The 18163-nt window shown below is 35.1% G+C and overlaps 4 protein-coding genes across 5 annotated transcripts in view; 2 read left to right on the top strand and 2 right to left on the bottom strand.

Moving 5' to 3' along the window:
• Window positions 1-1475, top strand: part of LOC107004724 (FRIGIDA-like protein 4a) — a 5837-nt gene extending 4362 nt beyond the window's left edge. The window contains exons 4-5 of one of the 2 annotated variants that reach the window (XR_001454779.2): window positions 265-902; window positions 1250-1475. Coding sequence is in view for 1 of the 2 variants with exons in the window: in XM_015203046.2 (XP_015058532.1) it covers window positions 265-837 (573 nt within the window). In the remaining variant the exon portion in view is untranslated. Of the gene's footprint in view, window positions 1-264; window positions 1051-1249 lie in introns of those variants that run through there. The other variant, XM_015203046.2, reaches the window with a different exon arrangement.
• Window positions 1476-1824: 349 nt separating this feature from the next.
• On the bottom strand, window positions 1825-7805 carry LOC107004726 (protein Mpv17). The gene is made up of 3 exons (XM_015203047.2): window positions 7513-7805; window positions 4030-4121; window positions 1825-2584 (listed from the first exon to the last, which is right to left on the bottom strand). The coding sequence occupies exons 1-3, from the start codon at window positions 7663-7665 to the stop codon at window positions 2176-2178; spliced, it is 654 nt and encodes a 217-aa protein (XP_015058533.1). The 5' UTR covers window positions 7666-7805; the 3' UTR covers window positions 1825-2175.
• A 609-nt stretch (window positions 7806-8414) lies between these two features.
• Window positions 8415-11490, bottom strand: LOC107003168 (50S ribosomal protein L27-like). The gene is made up of 4 exons (XM_015201442.2): window positions 11371-11490; window positions 9486-9590; window positions 9084-9208; window positions 8415-8934 (listed from the first exon to the last, which is right to left on the bottom strand). The coding sequence occupies exons 2-4, from the start codon at window positions 9565-9567 to the stop codon at window positions 8701-8703; spliced, it is 441 nt and encodes a 146-aa protein (XP_015056928.1). The 5' UTR covers window positions 9568-9590; window positions 11371-11490; the 3' UTR covers window positions 8415-8700.
• Window positions 11491-13063: 1573 nt separating this feature from the next.
• On the top strand, window positions 13064-17123 carry LOC107004049 (sulfite exporter TauE/SafE family protein 3-like). Its single transcript, XM_015202266.2, has 12 exons — window positions 13064-13776; window positions 14596-14755; window positions 14842-15042; window positions 15124-15188; window positions 15439-15469; window positions 15577-15656; window positions 15733-15819; window positions 15943-15993; window positions 16080-16301; window positions 16398-16491; window positions 16565-16705; window positions 16844-17123. The coding sequence occupies exons 1-12, from the start codon at window positions 13561-13563 to the stop codon at window positions 16927-16929; spliced, it is 1434 nt and encodes a 477-aa protein (XP_015057752.1). The 5' UTR covers window positions 13064-13560; the 3' UTR covers window positions 16930-17123.
• Window positions 17124-18163: the final 1040 nt, after the last annotated feature.

Raw genomic sequence — 18163 nt, 5'->3', positions numbered from 1 at the left:
GGGGGGGGGGGGGGGGGGGGGGGAGACTACTATTATTTCCATAAAAAAGTTTATTTTGTTGTTAAATTGTAAAAGGAGGGTACACACCGTAGACGTTAAGCACCACCTCAAAATTGTCCAAGTGCCTTCTGCTGTAAATCCTTTGTGAGATACTCAGTTATTCCTGTGTCTACTTTATGAATCTGTTCTATTGTTCTTTCTGTCTTCCCTCTGTGTTTTATATATTTGTTTGTCAGTATTCGATAAGACTGAGTTATTTCTCAGGACAAAGCTAACAGCATAGAGTTGGAAGCTACTAAGGCTTTAATAAAATGTGTGGAAGATCACAAGCTTGAACAAGAATTTACTTTGGAAGGACTCAAACAACGGGTGACTGAGTTGGAGCAGGCCAAGGCAAAAAAGAAAATAGGCACAACTCCTGAGAGCAAGCCTTCAAAAAAGCGGGGTCGCGGAGGTGGCACTGGCAGGTCCAGTGGCCCGTCCACCTCTCGGCCTGTTAAATCTGGAAGATCGTCAAACGCCACACCTTTCCGCTCCAGGAATCCTCCTCAATCACATCAGGCTCCACCAATTAGGTATACAGGGGCACATAGCTACACCAGCCAGAGTGTATATGAGGCACCTAGCTCGGTCTCATACGCTCCAGCTTATAGCGGTACTCACACCCAAAGTCCGGCTATACTTGCTCCACAATATGGATATGCACTTCAAGAAGCTGGAATTAGTGGAGTGCGGAGTTATCATGGATCATATGGAGGGGAGGCTGTTTATAGTGCATATGATTATACTCTCACTCCTGCGGCACCTGCATACCCACCTTCATACCCCCCACAGTAATACCAACTACTCAAAGAGAATCCAGATGACATTTGTAGCTGCACCTTCTGTTTTAGACATAGAAGGTATAATTTTAACATGTGCCCCCACAGATTTTGACTTTCTTAAGTCTATGTTTGCTTAATTATCTTTTGCATCACACTTTTTGTTCTGCATCTTTACTAGTAACTATAAAGATTGTTCCTCTTGCTATCCATCGCTCCATTTGTTGTGTATTTGGACGTTGGGGTACTACATTATTAACTTCATTTTGCAGAAGTAGGTTTACGTCACAGGTTCCTTGTTCATTTGTTTTTGACTGACTCATCCCGTTGAAGCAAGAGTGAGCGCGAGTGTCTACATGTTGTTATAACTTTCTTTTCTGTATATAGTTTGTTACTACAAATATTTATGAAGTAAATTGTCCCTGCAGATGCAAGTTCTGAAAATTTTGCAGAGCAGGAGGAAGTGTTACAGATGGATGTTGATTCACCTCTTCTGTAGCATGTTTTTGGGTGTACCTTTAATGCTAAAACTATGTATAGTTTATTGAGGGGTTGTAGTGATTCATTTTAACTTCAAAGAGTATGTAAAACCATCTTACTTTGATATTCTACATTGTGAAGAAAATGAAAATTTTCAGTTTGCAATGTCTCAAATATAATTTACAAGTGGTTTTTATAATGATTTGAGTGTTGAATGTTCAAATTCTTGTCTGTATGTAGTAGTAGTAGTACAATTTATAAAGCTGAATAATTTTACAGTTACAATTATTTCTTTGAAGCATGCAAAAATATGCCATCACAAAGGATTCACAAATTAAACAGTTAATTTTGCTGCAACACCATGTTATCATCTTACATTTTGGCTACATTTCCATATTCATGGCCAAGATTGCTAGATACAGTCCCATAAGACCGAAAATCGGACAACATATTGCTCAACCTCAGCCATGCCCATCACAGTTCATCCAAGAACAAAATATAACATTAACAAAGACAACAGATATCAGTGCTTGATAGCAAATCGAATTCAATTTCTCAATAAAAAGGAAAATGTCATTCTCAAAATTAACCTCAAATGTCAAATATGAGGCAGGAGCAAGGAGGGGGGTGGGAACTAAGGAGAACAGTATCAATCAAAATGTAGAGTGGATACAGATGGGACCATAATAGCTATGTTAAGCTTCAATCGATAAAAGTGTAGCTTGACAAAGTGCTATCACTTTTACTGAATCGAACTACCAATTTCCAAATCGACACTCTCCAAGATTCCTGTAAATACTTCACATGTCTCTATAACTAACATCACTATTCCCGATTAACAAATCCAAGGTGTATCACTAGTGAAATAAGGAAATCATCTACCTTCCTCCTTTTGCTCCTTTAAGCGCACAATGTTTTTCAACCATTGCTTCCATGCAGCATCTTCTTGCTGTTCAATCCATGAAAGGAACGAGCTATCAAGCAAGCAGAAGAAATTGACGTAAAGGAGCTGATACCTAACTGGTATATAGCGGAAGTTGGCCACCTGGACAATAGGCCATATACCTCCCTCTAGTATTAAGGCCGGAAGAAAATCTCTCTTCACACCTTCAATAACTTGAGTAGTATTTTTGCCAGTGGAGTAACCCATATATGTGAAAAAGACGAGTAAATCCAGGGGCCCAAAGATTATACCATCAAGTGCTACTTTTGTAGCAACAAACCGCAGGGATTTAGGTTGCATTTGAAATCTCAGTCTTATGACGCGATCCAACCCTTCATACCTAAACAGATAATATAGTCAGATCCATTCACCCCAAAACATTACAGAAGTAGAAATTATCTGCAGTCTTTTCAATTATAACTCGAGAATATTACTTCCAGTTGTCACAACATAACAGTAATTTAATGCTCTAGCACATCAAAAAGTTAGTTCCCAATGAACATCCTAACAAAACATAACATCACTCTACAAGAGACATAATTCCAATAAATCCTTTTTATTTGGTTTTGCATATTGTCAGTAAAGCTTTTGTCACCACAAGTTCAAGTACTTACGCCTGTCGGTTCTACTACTAAATAAACTAGTGAAATTTTATTTGGCAGGAAATCCAATATCAGGAAAAGAATTCGTCTCAGTCTGACCCTGATTTAACAAACTAATGACAGTTTATTTGGCAGGAGAATCCAATATCAGGAAAAGATTTAGTCTCAGTCTGACTCTGATTTGGATCATGTTATGCCAAGTCTTCAAATAAATTTAGTCAAACAGACTAAAGGGAGGAAGAGGGCACAAGTCTCAGTACTATTTAAATCTATGAGCATCCAGAGATTAAGATAGAATTTAAACCTTGAAAACTGCAGAATCAAGAGCACAATACCATAGGGTACTAAATCTAAACTAAAACTTCGGTATTTATCTATTAAATGTTCAAATGGATCCAAAATCCACTACGTTCTACTTCAATGACGTGATATAAATCAATAGATTAGACATTTTGATTGTGGTCCTCAAAGAGAAGAAATGAAGATATATCCAACGAGCCACAATAACGTTCTAATGCTTCTTTGACCAAAGCTTTAAAGAGATAGATGCGAAGGAAGACATAATTCCAATATGCAATTACTGCTAAAACGAAAAAATCTTACTTCTAACCAACGTAAAGTTGCAGGAAGCTCATTTTATCAGAAGCCAAGATAAGAAATCTATCCAAAATTTCTTATTTAAAATAAGGTTCAATCATAGCAACACATATAAGAGCCAAAATAAGAGTACACCCCTCTGTGGCATTACTGAAAGGTTATGCAGCAACAAATTGTTGAACAAAGTATAGCAGCAAGTATGAAATTGACCTCAAAATTACTAGTTAGTTACTGAGGGTTTCTAATATATAAAGATTCTAGATTAAAATTGATTCACATCAAGGCCCCATTTTGAGAAACCTCAAGAGGATAGTTGTGAAGGCCGAAGGTCCAGTAAATTTGAGACTACATCTTTTACTGATTTGATATAGGAAACAAGTAAATTCTTAATACAGAGAACATTTGACAACTGTGACAGAACAATGCCAGTATGCCAGACATGAGACAACCCCTTGAAAAGAAATGCACCCCATGAAGTAATTACTAATCAAAGGATACTGCTAATCAAAGACAAAAACAAGGTCACTCCGTGAAGGGTGGCAAACCAGTGACCTACATAGAAGCAAATGAATAAAGAAAGGTCTACCAGAAGTGGCCAACGGGTCCAACAAATGCAAAGCCGAACAAGCTCGTTGTGGCAACTCGTCTCCAGTTGATTGCAAATTCTTTATTTTCATTCTGCAGTTAAGAACAATATTTCCCAATAAATAATATCAGAGGCAGTCCAAAAGGGCTAACACGGCTATTACAAGAAAATCAGACTGCCTAAATTTTTAAAGAGTAGATTCATGCAAACAACTTCAGTACAACTAAAATAGAAAGGAATCAGATCTGTCCAGATTTCAGCAATCACGAGAACTAACAAAGGTTGTAGCGAAGGACAAAAAGAATGGGGGGAGGGGGAAGAAAGAACTTACAAAGAAAATTGACCTTCCCCCTTTGACAAGCAAACATTGAGTAAATGATACTCCCTCTGTTTCAATTTGTCTGTCGTAGTTAATATTTGGACAATCAAAGGATGTTTTCTTTGATCATACTTACCAAATACTTTTGATTAGTTAACTATTATGACTCATAGAACTTATAATGTAAATTCTAATATGAAAGTTTTATTTCAAAAAAAAAAGTTGAAGATTATATGTCCGAATTCTCTCCAAATATTAGTTAATTTGACGCTCATACTCCGAATCAAGCCAAACAAATTGAAACAGAGGAAATAGTTGTGTATCAGTAACGCACGAAAAACGGTTAGTCCTTCATTTTGTTTCTTTTCTGTTAATTGAAACAGAAACACTCAACCACTTATCTAACATGCATAATAAGAAAATTCTGAATCAGCATTGCACTCCTCAGCAAAACTCAGAGTTGTTAAAAGTGGGATTGACCTAGCTAGCTGTTATTTATACTAGCTGCTTCATCTTGCTAAGGCAGAGCTCCAGTGCACACACCAAAAGGTAAGGTGTGTGATGCAATAAAAATCAGCCCATTATTGCTTTTTTACAAAAAGAAATTAGGTTAAACAGTTAAACCATGAAGCTTGTATGCCCTGTTTTGAAAAAGGCAACACCAAACAACAAAATATAGCAGCAAAGTGTTTAATTATTACATAAATAACAAGGTTAGTGTGTAAGAATAGGAAATTAGAATGTAAAGGAAAACTAGTAATTAAGTTGGAAATTAATTACTAGTTTTGAAATAATTAATTTCCTGTTTTGAAAAGGCAACACCAAACAATAAAATATAGCACCAAAGTGTTTAATTATTACATAAATAACAAGGTTAGTGTGTAAGAATAAAAAATTTGAGTGTAAAGGAAAACTAGTAATTAAGTTGGATATCCCGAGAAAGGACAACAAAACTGGTCGTGAACTCTATATTAGAAACTTAAAATGTATTGTTGTATGTGAATCCAAATTTTCAACGGTTTTCAGTTTAGTTGACATGGTTCACCTTATATGTATTTAAACTTAGAACTGTATCGTTGTATGTGAATCCGAATTTACAAGGGTTTTAAGTAAGTTTGACACCGGCTTAACCTTTATATATATTTAACTAAATTGTAGTTTTTCAGTCCACTGAATGTTGTTTGTTTTACAGTTATATTTTGCAAATTCTTCCAAATCCACTGTTCTTCAATTAAGCTGATGAACTATCAAAAAGTACCCTCCTAAACATTCTTTATGGGAGGGCCAAAAACAATGAATGTGGATACGACCAGCCTTTTTTATTTACGAGTTGAACAACAATGAAAGTTCTTCTGAGTAATACCTTTGACAAATTAAACTTCAGAAATTCTGCAGTTCACATCATTTCCACTCAATAAATGAGGAATATAGAAGAAATTAAATATTTTACCTTGTCAATATTTTTCCTGAAGGGGATCTAGTCAATATTTCATTTTGAACTTTTTTTTAATCAGAAATGTATCTATGAGCAAAATTTGGACCAAGAACTTTTGAAGTGATTATCCTAATCTTCTCTATATCGTTCCGATTTTATCATTCTGTGGATGAATTAATCACTAATAGTAAAATAATAATCAATACAAAGAAATTGTGTCCTCAACTTGTAATTTAAAAGGATTGTAAACCCGTATCTTGGGGTTTCGTTATAAGGTTGTCAAGGCCCAAGGGAAAGAGATTTTCTGACTATTAAATAAAGTGAAAACTGCATGCCTCACGCAAAACAAACTCAAAGTTTGGCACTTATAAAGATTATTAGTAAGCTCAGATGAAAGAGGAGTAGCAATAGGACAGAAGATAAAAGAGGAAGGGTAAAAGAAAAATGGCATGTTTTGTTAGAAAGTAATAGAAGAAGAATGGAGGATGTTGAAATCACATTTCCAAACACCTCGGAGAGTGGGATAAACACAAGGGAAGTAAAATTGTTTAGCCCCGTTCCTTTACCCTTCTCCGCTCCCTCCTTCAACCAAACATTGGTAGAAGCAACAAAAATATGTTTTTTATGAAGTAAGTTGTTTCATTACCAGCATCAAGAAGATGCAAATAGTACCAAAGTAGATATGCCAGCTCCATTACATAATAAAAGTTAAAACCTAGAGCTAGCCACAAAATCAAAAAAGAAGCAACAAAAATGTTGTAGCAAGATGGTAGGAGGCTGCAGAATATACAAAGTGCTAGCATGTCAATTTTATACTACTCATTGGTCGATGATGCTATTTAAATAACTCTAGATGATAAGCATAGTCTTTTGTTGGTCCAACTACTCTTAGGTCCTTACGGTACAGATAAATAAGTCCAAACTGGAGAACAGGGTACGGAAGAATTGAGATCTAAACTCCTCCCACTATGATTCGACCATCAATGTTGCTCAGACTCTCCAAACACGTCGATGGATGCTTGTTAGATACTCCATAAATAGTGCATTTCACTACGATTCGACCATCAATGTTGCTCAGACTCTCCAAACACGTCGATGGATGCTTGTTAGATACTCCATAAATAGTGCATTTCGGAAAATGCGACACAAGTGCAGCAACAATTTTTGATAGTCCAACCAACATAGTCAACCATCACCTCTTTATCCCTCAACAGGAAAAACAACAACTATATCCTATGGGTGCAGCAACAATTTTGGAGAGCCGGAGCAACATAGTTAACATGGGTGCAGCAACAATTTTAGAGAGTCGGAGCAACATAGTCAACCATCACCTCTTTATCCCTCAACTTAAAAAACAACCACCATATCTTCCTCTCAAACTAGTCAGGTCGGTTTTTTAAATCATATAAATTTTGCTTTATTTGGATTTCTCTTCTAAAGGGGCACCAAGCTACAGGTACAACAGAAACAAGGACTCATACAAATACCAAACATACAAGGTTGTTGTTGCTCTTTCCTTCCTAACAACTCCAAGAAAATCCACATACTTAAGCCCAAACTAACTACCAGATCACCAAAAAATCCATGTACTAATACACACACGAGAAACAATGAATCATATGCCGCTTTTTTCCTCCAAAAATTCAATCTTTACCCCTTATTCCAAAACCCCATATGCTAAATTGACAAGAAAACAACCCCAATACACCAAAAAAAGGGAGAAACTTACAGAATGAAGATGATGGTGTTTCTTTGCTGTATAATGAGTGACGGCTTGAGCAGATACGTCGCCGAGACCCCATATAAGACCGGAGCTGATGACCTGAGTCTTCACCGGATGTAAAGCCAAGCAATTTTGGTACCATTTCCACAACCGCAACATGTAAAAGAATCCAAACCTAATACACAATGCACAAGAAAGATTGAATATTGATGGCTGCTGCTAATTTTTGCCTTTCTTTTGACCCTTTTTTGACAAAATAAATCCCAATGAAAACAACCCTTTCTTCCCCTTTCTTCTCTCCCAATTATTACCACTCTTATTAAATATCCTCGTTTCCGTTCATTTTTACTTGTTCACGTATTTTTAAAAATAATAATTATATAATAAAAACTTTTACTACCATCCGTCTATTTACTTTTATTTGTCACACAAAATTTCATAAAAATATTAAAAAATTTACTATCATACATCTGTTTACTTTTATTTATCACATAAAATTTTACGAGAATCAGCTCAACTGATTTTCAAAGTCAAATTACACTATTAACTCAATATTTTAAATTTCGATATTTGAAGATTATGCAAAACAATTACTTTTATATTAATAGGATTAAAAAATACATCTTAAAACAAAGTTCTTAATTTTTGAAATGCGAAACGTGACAAGTTCTAATCTTAACAAGAACTTTGAGGTATAAATAATTAATATTGACAACAATTTTTTTTTAATATATTAAAATTAACAAAAAAAAATATCTATTTTTAAAATATTCTGAATAAAAAATGAATGGAAGGAGCTAAATCTCTACTGTATGCCCAACAAAATGTGGTGCTCCTTAACTTCTACAGTCCTTATTGTTCCTTTCTATTTGTTTTTCATTTGGCATATACGAGTCCGCAACCTGTGATTAAGAGTGAAACAGTTCCATCACTATATAACATACACGAATGCGCATAACGCAGATGATGCTATTTATTTCTTTTAGCTCATCGGACTGAACTATTTTGCACTTTACCAGTTACAATAAGTGCATTGATTCAAAACAAGTGAAATATGAACTAGAGAATACAAGGCAAAAATAACTTTGTTTCATTAGCTTTAATCTAGAGGGGCTGGGCTGCTTTCTGAAATGATCTCAGATCGTTTTCGTTATTATACTCGTGCTCCATGAATGACTCAACGGTTAGAGAAGCTTAAGTTGCTGTGTTGAGCTCGGGAGCTGCAGTACTCGAGTAAACTGGGTGAAGTACATGGCCATCCTTGGGCTCAACATGAACCCACTTGCGACCACTCAACTTGTGGTGCTCAAACTTTACACAACCTTCTTTCAGAGCATAGAGTGTGTGGTCTTTCCCTATCCCAACGTAGTTTCCAGGATGGAATCTGGTTCCCCTTTGACGAACAATGATATTACCAGGTATCACTCTCTGCATCCAAAAATCGGTATTATAATAAGAAGACTGAAGAGCGCAAGGAAGTGCCTTAAAGGCATGCGTGGCGCACAATGGTTTTGTCAAAATTTCTTTCAACGACATAATTCCATTGTCTCTATGTAATCAACGAAGAGAATCCTTACCTCTCCACCAAATTTCTTCACCCCTAGATTCTTTGGTTTTGAATCACGGCCATTCTTTGTGGATCCTGCTGTCTTTTTCGTAGCCCAACGTTTAAACATCAAGCTCAATCCATCCCCAGATACATCTGAAGTTGTCACAAGCAAAACATAGATCAGAAAATTCAAAGCTTGTTAGTGTCATTTGTTTGAGCTTTTGCACAAACTTTTTGTTTGATGAAGTAATTGATGGCATCTAGTAGATGCAGAAAGAGTACAAAATGCAAAGAAATATAAATCAGCTCTCTGCAGGGAATAAAGTCTAACCGTTCTTTTTTTAATAAGATTTTTAAAACTGAATCAGTTCATCGAACAATTCTATTTTGAAAGCCGATGCTTCATGAAAGAGCACAATGAAATACATACCACTAGGGGCACTATATGTAGGTGTTCTTGATACCAGATCTCTGATGTTTAACCTCCTAAATAATGATGTTGCAGTGTTCATCTTGTCATTCACCAAGCCTGACACTGAAGATAACAAATAATAATGTATGTTAGAGATGAAAACACTTTGCCGATTCATCAGCTTCAGGATATACAACTAACAAATAGTTGGATTAGGTCCACAGAGAATAAAGTATGAACCCCAACAATAGTAAATTAAGCATACGACAAGGTAAAACGGCTGCATTCCTGCACTTTTGCTCTCCTCCCCTTTCGTTAAGCTCCTTGGTGCATTAGGTTAATACTTATATTTATCTTTGTGGTCTCTCTAGATTCTTCAGTCACTTTACTCCTCAACCACCTTTATTCTAGTTCAGATAATAAGTGTTTGAGAACCATGAGGTCTCATGTTCAAATCCCAATAGAGACGAAAACACTAGGTGATTTCTTCTCTTGTGTCCTAACTTCGGTAGGCAGAGTTACCTAGTACATCTCTAGTATATGTTACTCATAGGAAGTTCTTCCTGCTGCTGCAAGATCGTCACACAAAAAATTTTCTTTTTGGAGGTTTGAGCAAGACCAAGGTTGCCTTGCTTGAGATTTTGAAGTTTCATGAGCAAATTAAGAATTCTTTTCTTGGACGGTGAAGAAAGAGCGTGTTCAAGGGTGCCCAAATCTGTTTGGACATGGAAATGCGAACTCCAAAGGTAGTGTTTCATCAGTAAGGAATAAGATTTATTTATTTTTTTGATGACATAAAGATTTCAGTGAGGGATGAGATTAAAAGACACATGATCAACTGATCCTGTTGAACCCAATGATCAAAGTTGGATTTGAGGACGAATAATTTGGCTTTGGAATGAGGGGAGCGGAGGGAGAAAAATTTGTGGTAGTTGACATGTTAGGTGTTTGACCAGGAGAAGACTCTGATACCTTAATAGAGCAAGAACAATCAATATTGAGTGGCACAAATTTGTTTCCCCGAGGAATATACACACACAGTAAACAAGAGTTCAAAATGCGTAGGAAGATAATATAGTTACAAGTGATAATAGACTGTTATTTTCTGTGACTGTGAGTCTATCCTAATAGAGAGGAGCGACTGATGAAGCATTCTACAAGTGTTAAACAAAATTAGGTAGAAAATTATGCATAACAAGAAATAGTAATTATCATGTTCTCCAGAATACTAAACAAGACACAACGACCCATCTGGATGACCTGATTCTGCTTTCAAGGATATATTAGACTGGTTGATATCGAAATAGCTAAAATTTCTGATGGCCAAAAATCCAAATTTCTCTAACTAAAAGGATCTGGTACATGATTCAAAACATATGACTGTCCCAAAGGACTGTACTCGCGATACGAGGATAAAGAATTCCATCTTTTGTCCCAAATCATTTCCGAATTAACGTTGTAGGACAACACAGAAAAATGATTAACACTCAAATGCAGATTGATGCAACTTTGAACCAGCCATTATCGAATAAAACTGAAATAACAGCTCATTTCCTAGTCACTGGAGAACCATGGAGTTCACAGAAATTGATTACTACTACTAAAAACAGATCAGTGCACCTCATATCTTCAAACTTTCAGTTAACTATGAATACACTCAGCTCCAAGGGATTCAGTTTTCAGTACTCATACAGTTAGACTAATTTAGCCTGACCGTCAACCTAACACAACACTTATGCAACTATACTTCACACCGGAGAAACTAAAGCACAAGGAACATTATACATGGAGAGTATTGCAATTCAATTTACAATTCGGAGCTTATTATCGGGATTCAAATGGATTAGGGTTTTTGCCTCGCGAGAGAAAAATGAAGACAGCAAGAGACGAAGAAGGAACTTACCACTTGATTTGCCGGAGAAGGAGACGGAAAGGAGGAAGCTCGCCGGCGGCGGAGAGTGGTCTGAACGCTCCGAGCAATTTCAAATCGGAGCTATTATCAGTCAGTAATTGGATCTGTTATAAGTTATAACCCACTAATAGCATTTGGGCTTTGAGTTTGAAGTCCATTGGGCCTGTCTTCAATCTAATCAGGCCCAACATGTTCTTTTTTGGGAGAATTACGCGGCTAAGCAAATTTATATTATTTAAATATTCATCATAGTTATTAGTTTGCTATAATTATCATTAGCGACTAATAGTATATATTAATTACGTGGATTGACTTCGACTTTGTATAATTAGTCAAGTTTGTTTATGTATATTCTCCATGATATACAAATACATATGTATAATATACAATTATTTAACCTATATATATATGTACGATTCACCTCTCTCCCACACTCTGCCCTCTCTCTCTTGCCTCCCTCTCTCAATCTCGCTCGCCTCTCTCCTCCCTTTCCTAATCTCGCTTTCCATATATACAAATGCATATGTATAATATACAGTTATATAAAATTATATACATATACAATTCACCTCTCTGCCACTCTCTGCCCTCTCTCACTCGCCTCTCTCCTCCCTCTCCCAGTATCGCTCGCCTCTCTCATCCCTCTCCCAATCTCTCTTGCCATATATACAAACACATATGTATAATATACACTTATCTAACCAATATACATATACAATTCACCTTTCTCCCGCTCTTTCCCCCCTCTTTCTCCAGTCTCGCTCGTCTCTCTCCTCCGTATAACATGTAGCTACAAATTGTAATTATCAAACTATAGCTATGGAGAGTAATATTAATTATTTGTAAGTGACTATATGTGAAAATTTCCTCTTTTTTTCCTTTTTGCAACCAATATGATTTTATATTTTTGGAAAAGGCTCAAATATGTCATCGAACTTTCAGATTAAGCTCATTTACATCATCCGTTAAAAGTTTGGCCCATCTATGCCATTACCGTTTGAGAAAAGGCTCATTCATGCCATTATTTTTTAATAGTGGTTTTGCAAAATCATTTTTGACACGTGGTCAATTATAATTCGGCCACGTCATTGATTGTTTTAATGAAAACAAATCAAATTTTTGAACCAAAATTGAATTAAAATAACCCACCCAAATTTAAAAATATTCCTAATCTTATTTAATAAATATTTTTTATCCCTTATACTAAACGAGCACTTACACCTTTGTTTAGATGGTTGTTACTAGTTGTATTGTTAATTTAAATACCATCTTTATTTCGATTGCTACTTAAATTTTATTGTATCATATTGTTTAAATCAATCATTAGATAGCGACAAAAAATTCCATTATGCGTAACGACTTATTTGGTGTGATCGGATCATTTTACCTTTACTTATTATTTAACAATCCTATTTTATTCTTGATCCTATCTTTTGATAATAGCTCTAACTGTATTCTATTTTTCTTGTAGATTTATCGTTCAAATTATTAATATGTAACATTATATAACGATACGAAACGATACGATCTATCTGAATAATATTATTTCATTAAAACTATTCAATAAGATACTCATAAACTTTGTTGTTTCATGCATTTATCATGCATTCAAATTATGAGACTCAAAGAGACCAAAGATCCACTCTTTTCTACTTCATTTCTCTCCTTCACTATTTTCCTTCATTTTCTCCTATTTCCTCTCCATTCACACCACACAATACCTCTTCTTTCTTCAAAGACACAATCTTTATACTTCACTTTCTCTTTGGTTGTAACATTTCTCATCAACCAATCAAATCTTTAATTGATCCCTCACTTTCTAAGTAAAAAATTTAAAAATATTGGTTTAATATACATTTTGTTTTCTTGAAATTTGTTAAAATATAAAGAAAAGATACATACTTTGTGTTTAGTGTTTGAAATGGTGTAAAAGGGTAGTTTCTTGATTTTTTTTTTCTTTTTGGGATTTTTGAGGAAAAAGTATATATATTCTGTGTAGTGTTTGAAAAGGGTGAAAAAGGGTAGTTCTTTTTTTCTTTTTTTGGGATTTTTGAGAAAAGGTGTAATCTTTAAATTGTTAGAAGATAAAGAAAGATATATAGTGTATGCATAGTGTTTGCTAAGGTGAAAAAGGGAGTTTCTTGATATTTTTTTTGAGAAAAGGTGTAATCTTTGTTTGGAATGGAGGGATTTGGAGGAAAATTGAAGATTTTAAGGCCAGTTTTGTCAATTTTATGGAGTTTTCTATTAGCTGCTGTTTTTGTATCAGCAGAAAGAAGAATCAAGAGGGACGTTATTGAACAAAATGCATCTGAGCTTTCAGATGCAGATTACCTTTCAGCTGTAGCCAACTTCTTATGGAGGCCTAATAAATCTGGTTATCAACATGTTTGGCCGGTAAATTTCGGAATTATTGGTTTGAATTTTCATGTTGATTGTTGAACAGTTGGAACTCTTTTAACTTGAATCAAGATAAAACATACACTACTTTTGTAGGATCGGACACACACTACAGCGTCCAAGCAACATAGGTTGGAAGTATCATTAGTTTTGCATGACTGATTAGTTTGTTGAGTATAGGAATGAATCAGAATGGATGTTGAGTATTCATATAGTCGATCTCAACTAGTTTGCGTTTGAGGCATAGACGTTGTTGTTGTTGTTGTTTTTTGAATATTTGTTTGATCAGCAATACTGATCAAATAAGATAAGCTTCATGATCGAGCTACGAGAGAGTGAATGCAACTCTTAACCAAAAGGGAAAAAAGTTATTAGTATGCATGAAAGGGAACACTTAGTTATTTTTTCCATGTATATTTAGAGGCAATGTTTAGTTCATTTCTCTTTATTTCAGAAGCCATGGAACTTGCATGTCATGATGTGTGCTTGCTTACTATTCGACATCAAGAAAATCGAGAGTAGCTTGGATGTTCAGTTAGAAATGAACAAAATTAGGAGAAGGAACCCAACGAATGGACAAAACTACAATGTCCATATGTAACTGAGCTGATGTGGAGTTAATGTTCCAAATTAGTATGTTAATTTTCCATTTGAGAGTTATACATAGCAGAGTGCTACCGACCTCCATGGAGAATCTGAGCTATGATTGAGCTGTTGAACACATGCAATATGTGACGTATGGTGTGCCTCGTATGGACTAGCACTTTAAGTTTATAACCACCTTGATCTCTGTTGATATATGGGGTGTCATTGCAGGATATGAAATTTGGATGGCAAATTGTTCTTGGTTCCACGATTGGATTCTTGGGCGCAGCGTTTGGGAGTGTAGGTGGTGTTGGTGGTGGTGGTATATTCGTACCAATGCTTAGTCTTATTGTCGGATTTGATCCGAAATCAGCTACAGCAATTTCAAAATGTAAGATTAAGGACAATTTCAAAAGTTCTGTTATGAACTTTTTTCTCCTGGTTAAGAGAGTCTTCGCTTCTGTTTCCGGTTGACAGGTATGATCATGGGAGCTGCAGTCTCTACTGTTTACTATAACTTAAAGCTCAGGCATCCCACAATCGCCATGCCTATTATTGATTATGACTTGGCTGTGCTCATTCAGCCTATGTTGATGCTTGGCATTAGTATTGGAGTTACTTTCAATGTGATATTCGCAGATTGGATGGTTACGGTTCTGTTAATTGTTCTCTTCCTTGGTAAAGCATCTCTCATAATATGCAACTGGTGCTTTTAAGTTATTACTCCTACACGACTTTGATCGTAAACGATTGTTACAGGCACGTCAACCAAGGCCTTTCTAAGAGGGGTTGACACATGGAAGAAAGAAACTATTGTGAAAAAGGTTATCATCTTTATATTGTCGGAATGTCCTGGTTTTGCGATGCAGTGATCAGTGATCGAACACTACTTTATGTTCTTTTATAGCATGTTAGAATCTGTAATCTTATATTGGTTCTTTCATATGCATTCTAACACATGAAGTTAATATCAGAGATTATTTATCGAGTCAGATTCTAGTAAGACGGTGTTCAATTAGTCATGCATGTGAGGTATTGGGTTTTTTCTAATCATCTGTTTTTTTGTCACTTCAGGAGGCTGCTGCTAAACTTTTACGAACAAATGGTAGGTTAGGAAAATGAAGTTTCTATTGTATTAAAAGTTTAGAGGGCATTTGACCTTGATTTTCCTTCTCGTGGAGATTAGAGTGTTTCTTTGTTGCATTATGCCAGGCACGCGTGATGAAGCAGAATACAAACTCCTTCCTGGCGGTCCAGCCAATGGTGCTGCCAAGCGTGCAGCTGAACCACGGGTGACTTATCCTAACTCTCGAAAGGAGAATTATATTTCTCCTGATATTATAACTCTATAAAGCCATGTTATTTTAGGTTCCTATCGTGGAGAACGTTTGCTGGAAGGAATTTGGACTTCTCTGCTTTGTTTGGGTTGCATTTCTAGCACTGCAAATTGGAAAGGTTTTCATTTCTTATCGTTTTGGCTTTTTTTCAATATATAGGAGTGACACTGTTGAATTTTATCATTTTTTTTTTGCTTTAGTACTAATCTTGAAACTCACTGGCCGTGTACGTTTGGAATAGATTTACACATCTACTTGCTCGGTATGGTACTGGGTGGTGAATTTGTTGCAGGTTTGTATTGGTTATCTCAAATTATGTTTGAAGCAAACTTCTAAGACACAAAGTAATTCTTATAATCGGTATGAAACGTCCTGCAGGTCCCAGTTTCTGTTGGGGTATCTTTTTATGAAGCTATTAGCCTGTACAAAGGATGGAGAAGGATTCAATCCAAGGGAGATGATGGCACCGATTTTCGAGTGACACAACTGATTGCTTATTGCTCCTTTGGTATACTAGCTGGTATGGTTGGTGGACTTCTTGGTCTTGGTGGAGGATTTATCATGGGTCCATTGTTTTTGGAGCTCGGCGTCCCTCCTCAGGTTAAGTTAACATGAAAAGAACATCACCAATCTGTCATCTGGTTTTCGTGCTTTCATTTCACATCTCTCTTAACGTGTATCATATCTCTTACTTAGGTCTCAAGTGCTACGGCTACCTTTGCGATGATGTTCTCCTCATCAATGTCCGTGGTTGAGTATTACCTTCTAAAGCGTTTCCCAGTTCCTTATGGTATGAACACAAAACACATCTGTTCTGTCTCATTCATAACAATGCAGAACTGATAATTGGATCTTCGTTATAGCTCTCTACTTTGTTGCTGTGGCAACTATTGCTGCTTTCGTTGGGCAACATGTCGTGAGGAGGTTGATTATTGTATTAGGACGCGCATCGCTTATCATCTTCATCCTTGCCTTCACAATTTTTGTGAGCGCCATATCACTAGGTGAGTATCGAGTAACTTGACACCAGCTGACATCTAACTTAGAGTCTGCATGAGTAGACACTTAAACTTGTATGCTTGTTTGTAAAAGGAGACACACACTCATCGTGTCTGCATTCATTTGCTTCTTCGTTTTAACAGGTGGAGTCGGTATATCAAATATGATTGGGAAGATCCAACGCGATGAATACATGGGATTCGAGAACCTTTGCAATTATAGGATTTAAGAAATGGTGTGAAAGGAACAGGTTCATCAACAGTGATTTTACCGTTAGAGATTTCTACTCCAGTAGAGCAAAATATAGAAATTTAACAAGTAGAAATCTTTTTGTTTATGATTCTTTAATCTTTTTTTATGAATTTTTCTGTTATAAATATTTCCATATATTGAAATTCTGGTATATTTTGAACACCAAGAATAATAATGCAGAGGAGATTTGGATAAGTTGTTTTTTTAGGCATAATATTGTGTCACAAGTATATTGTTAAAAAAAAAGAAGAGAAATATTATTAGATTTCTTAAAAATCAAATTAAACTAATAGCAATCAAATCGATAAATATTTTGATTTGATTTGATTAAAAATCGACGATATATGTAGACAAACATTCATCTTCTTTTTTTTTTTTTGAAAAGTGACAACATTATATATATTTTTTCCAAATATTTTATACAATAAATTGTTTAATTATAGAAGATTGTGATATATTTACTATTAAACAAAAAAAAAGAACTTGGCAAAAAATATTTGACCATATAACTTGGCATTTTTGATAAATATTTTTGACAGTAAATTCAAATTTATTAACATGGCAAAAATGTTTGACCATATAACTTGTCATTTTTTTACAATAAATTCAAATTAAATATATTGGACCAAATTCTATTTTTTGAAATTTTTTTAAAATTAAAAATAACCTTAAACTTTTATATTTTATAAAAATACCACACGTTTACAAGCTATTCACTCCTTTATAAGAGACCTAGAGCTTATACTTTATGAGTTTAATTTATTACGAAATATATTTATTATAAAGTAATAAAATAAATTTAAGTGTATTTTTAATATTTTTTAGAACTTTTGAATATAAATCACAATTTTTTATAAAAATTAAATATTTTCCACAAAAACAATGACAAAACACATGGTCAAACTTTATATGAATGATGTTAATTTTTTTTTGGTTTTTATGATTAAACAATTAAGAAATGAATATTTGTATTTATGATTACAAACCCAAAAAAAAAAAAGGAAAAAAGAACCGGTAATAACAGGTAGCAGGTAGAAACTTACCGTTAGACTTGAAAATTTTGAAAAGTTACTAAAAGTAGATCCAATCTAACGGTTGAGATAATCTCGTCAACTAATAATTTACCGGCAACCGGTTTATCATAGGTTTTTTCATCTTCATCAGCATTCTTCTGTCATAATTTGAATACATAAACCCCCTACCCACCCACC

This window comes from Solanum pennellii, chromosome 11 (assembly GCF_001406875.1).
Source record: "Solanum pennellii chromosome 11, SPENNV200".
NCBI lineage: Eukaryota > Viridiplantae > Streptophyta > Magnoliopsida > Solanales > Solanaceae > Solanum > Solanum pennellii.
Note: the sequence above shows the minus strand (reverse complement) of the source record. Positions and strands in the feature narration are given on the sequence as shown.